Below are 2386 nucleotides of genomic sequence, written 5' to 3'. Positions count from 1 at the left end.
TATATTCTCTGAATAAATAAAGGATCTTCGACACATCTTAGAGACCATGAAAGAATACAAAGCAAATTAAGCGAGTAGTCGTTGCTTAGTCCAGTCAACAAGGCATCCATCAAAGCCAAGAATGCTACATATATATGCTAAATCAAATTCCACATCACTTGCAACCTTTTAGATCATTGTTTTTCATCCGCAAGATATAGTTATTTCGAATATTTTGGATTAATCTAGCTCTTTTATGTACAAACAATATTATAATATTATGGGAAGGAGGAATTAAACCTATGATTTCATATACAAGAATAAATGCTCTTAATCTACAAGCTCCTGCCGTAACCAGAGCCAGAACGATCAAGGGAGACCGAAAATCATGATTCCATGCATGCAAACGCGATCGGAGATTGCAGGGAGTGACCAAGAGATGCCAAAGCATCTTCCCTGGACTTAAACTCTCCAAAAACATTACTGAAATTCGCCTATCTTTTTGGTAAAGGTTTAAAAACAAAGGGAGTGAAACTGCCGTCTCTTTTTTCTCCCAAGGAAACAAGAGGGGGGGTGTGGAACAAAGAACACAACACAACAGTCAAGACCCAATTTTTATTGCACAATGATAACAATTTATACAAACTGTCAGAGTACTATCCAACAGTCAATCATCGAACAGACTCTTTGACTACTTTAATTAATTAGCTTTCCCTAAACCCTAACCAAACCAAACCAAAAATCAAAAAACCCCAAACCTGCAGAAACATACAAACGCACACAAATGAACACAGAATCAAAGTCATCACAAACACTTCCAGCACGCTGCACAAACTAGTCCAAGGACTACGTGTCCCTCACTTCAAACACATTACGGTTTTTAACAACGATGTCATACATGTGCATGGACTTGAACTTGTTGAAATCCTTGGGGAGAGAGATGAGATGGACGGTGGATCGTTTGTGGAACTGAAGAAGGTCCGGATCGTCATAGTATCGCTCCCAGCCGAGCGCGGACAGCTTGCGTTCGAGCACGGCGTAAGAGCTGATGACCTCGTCAGTTGGAGTGTGGACGAGCACCTTACGCGGCCGGGCGTTGGAGCCTTGCAAGGAATCCGCCCCGTCCACCAACCGGACGACGCCATTCTTGAAAACCCAAACCCCAGACATGTTTGATGATGAGAAGGTTAAACAACTAAGGAGTGAAAATGTGTTGTTTGTATGAGTTTGGGACGTAGAGTATGTGTATTTATAGGTAAAATGAAGCGTCGTGATGTTAAATTTTGGAGAGATGAAATTACGGGCATGTTTGGATGTGGGTATAGTAGGGTAAGGTGGGTTCCACTTGATTGTGGGGGAATCTTTGTAAGATACAGTAAGGATCATGGTGTTCGGGACGTGCAGCCATGGACCAGTAGCAATCACTTATCTAAGTGTGGGCATTTCATATATCCGATAGGAGAATCCTTGTGTTTTATTTCTTCAATTTTTTTCCTCCCTAAGGCTTTAACCCCACATTGGGAATCTTTGTTTTGCTTGTGGAAAAATATTAGGATGGAGACTTATTCTCGAGAAAGCTTATTAGCAAGCTATACCGATATAATAGAAAATGATCATGATTTGAACATTTTGGCTTTGTGGGCATAAACACATGGAGATATCAATATTTGTATTAACTACCAAGTTACACATATGTTTTAAGAATGTTGTTCCTGATGGCCTTGTCAATTTGAGTTATAATTAGAATCTTGAGTATTATTATTTTGAGAATCCACTTAAATGGATTGGAGCTCATTTATTTGATTATATGATCGAAGTCTCCAGGACTCAAACTGTTTGTAATAATGTATTGAGTTAGTTTTGGGTTGATCTACCACCTTATGTTACAAAAAAGAAAAGGGACCTATAACTAAAAAAAAGATATGGAAGATTACCATCTTATCATCAAGAGCTTATTTCTTTTAGAATTTTATAAGGCCCATTAGAGTCCGGAGTTGATTTTGAGGGTTGAGGGTTCTAGAAGTTGCATCATTTTGTGTTTAGGGTTTATATTGTCCTTAGGAGGAGCTTAGGGCTTGGGGTGTATATGTCTCAGGTTTTGGGAGGAGCCCAAAATTTGAGAACTACACCCTACGCCCTAAGAGATTACCGTAGTCAAAATTTTTTTCTTCTAAAAAAGTCTTATGCATACATATTTGTCACAATTCAATGGGGAGGTTAATGACTATGGCCTTATGATGATAGGGTTGGACAGTATTGTCAGTTTCACTAGCAAATTTAGTTTGACTTTTCAACTAGTACATAAACTAAAAATACGGTATTCTAGCTTAAAATTCTTTTGAATTTTGTATTTAAACTAAAAGCTCCTTATTTTGTACGGGGATCGGCTAAACGCGATTGGATGTTG

General features: G+C 38.6%; 1 protein-coding gene across 1 annotated transcript; it reads right to left on the bottom strand.

The window, feature by feature from the left end:
• Positions 1-576: 576 nt before the first annotated feature.
• LOC103935893 (flowering-promoting factor 1-like protein 3) lies at positions 577-1198 on the bottom strand. The gene has a single exon (XM_009345707.3). The coding sequence runs from the start codon at positions 1147-1149 to the stop codon at positions 826-828; it is 324 nt and encodes a 107-aa protein (XP_009343982.2). The 5' UTR covers positions 1150-1198; the 3' UTR covers positions 577-825.
• Positions 1199-2386: the final 1188 nt, after the last annotated feature.

Source organism: the organism of the source record quoted next, unplaced genomic scaffold (genome assembly GCF_019419815.1).
Source record: "Pyrus x bretschneideri cultivar Hongxiangsu unplaced genomic scaffold, Pyrus_bretschneideri_v1 Contig21, whole genome shotgun sequence".
In the NCBI taxonomy this organism is placed as follows: domain Eukaryota; kingdom Viridiplantae; phylum Streptophyta; class Magnoliopsida; order Rosales; family Rosaceae; genus Pyrus; species Pyrus x bretschneideri.
Note: the sequence above shows the minus strand (reverse complement) of the source record. Positions and strands in the feature narration are given on the sequence as shown.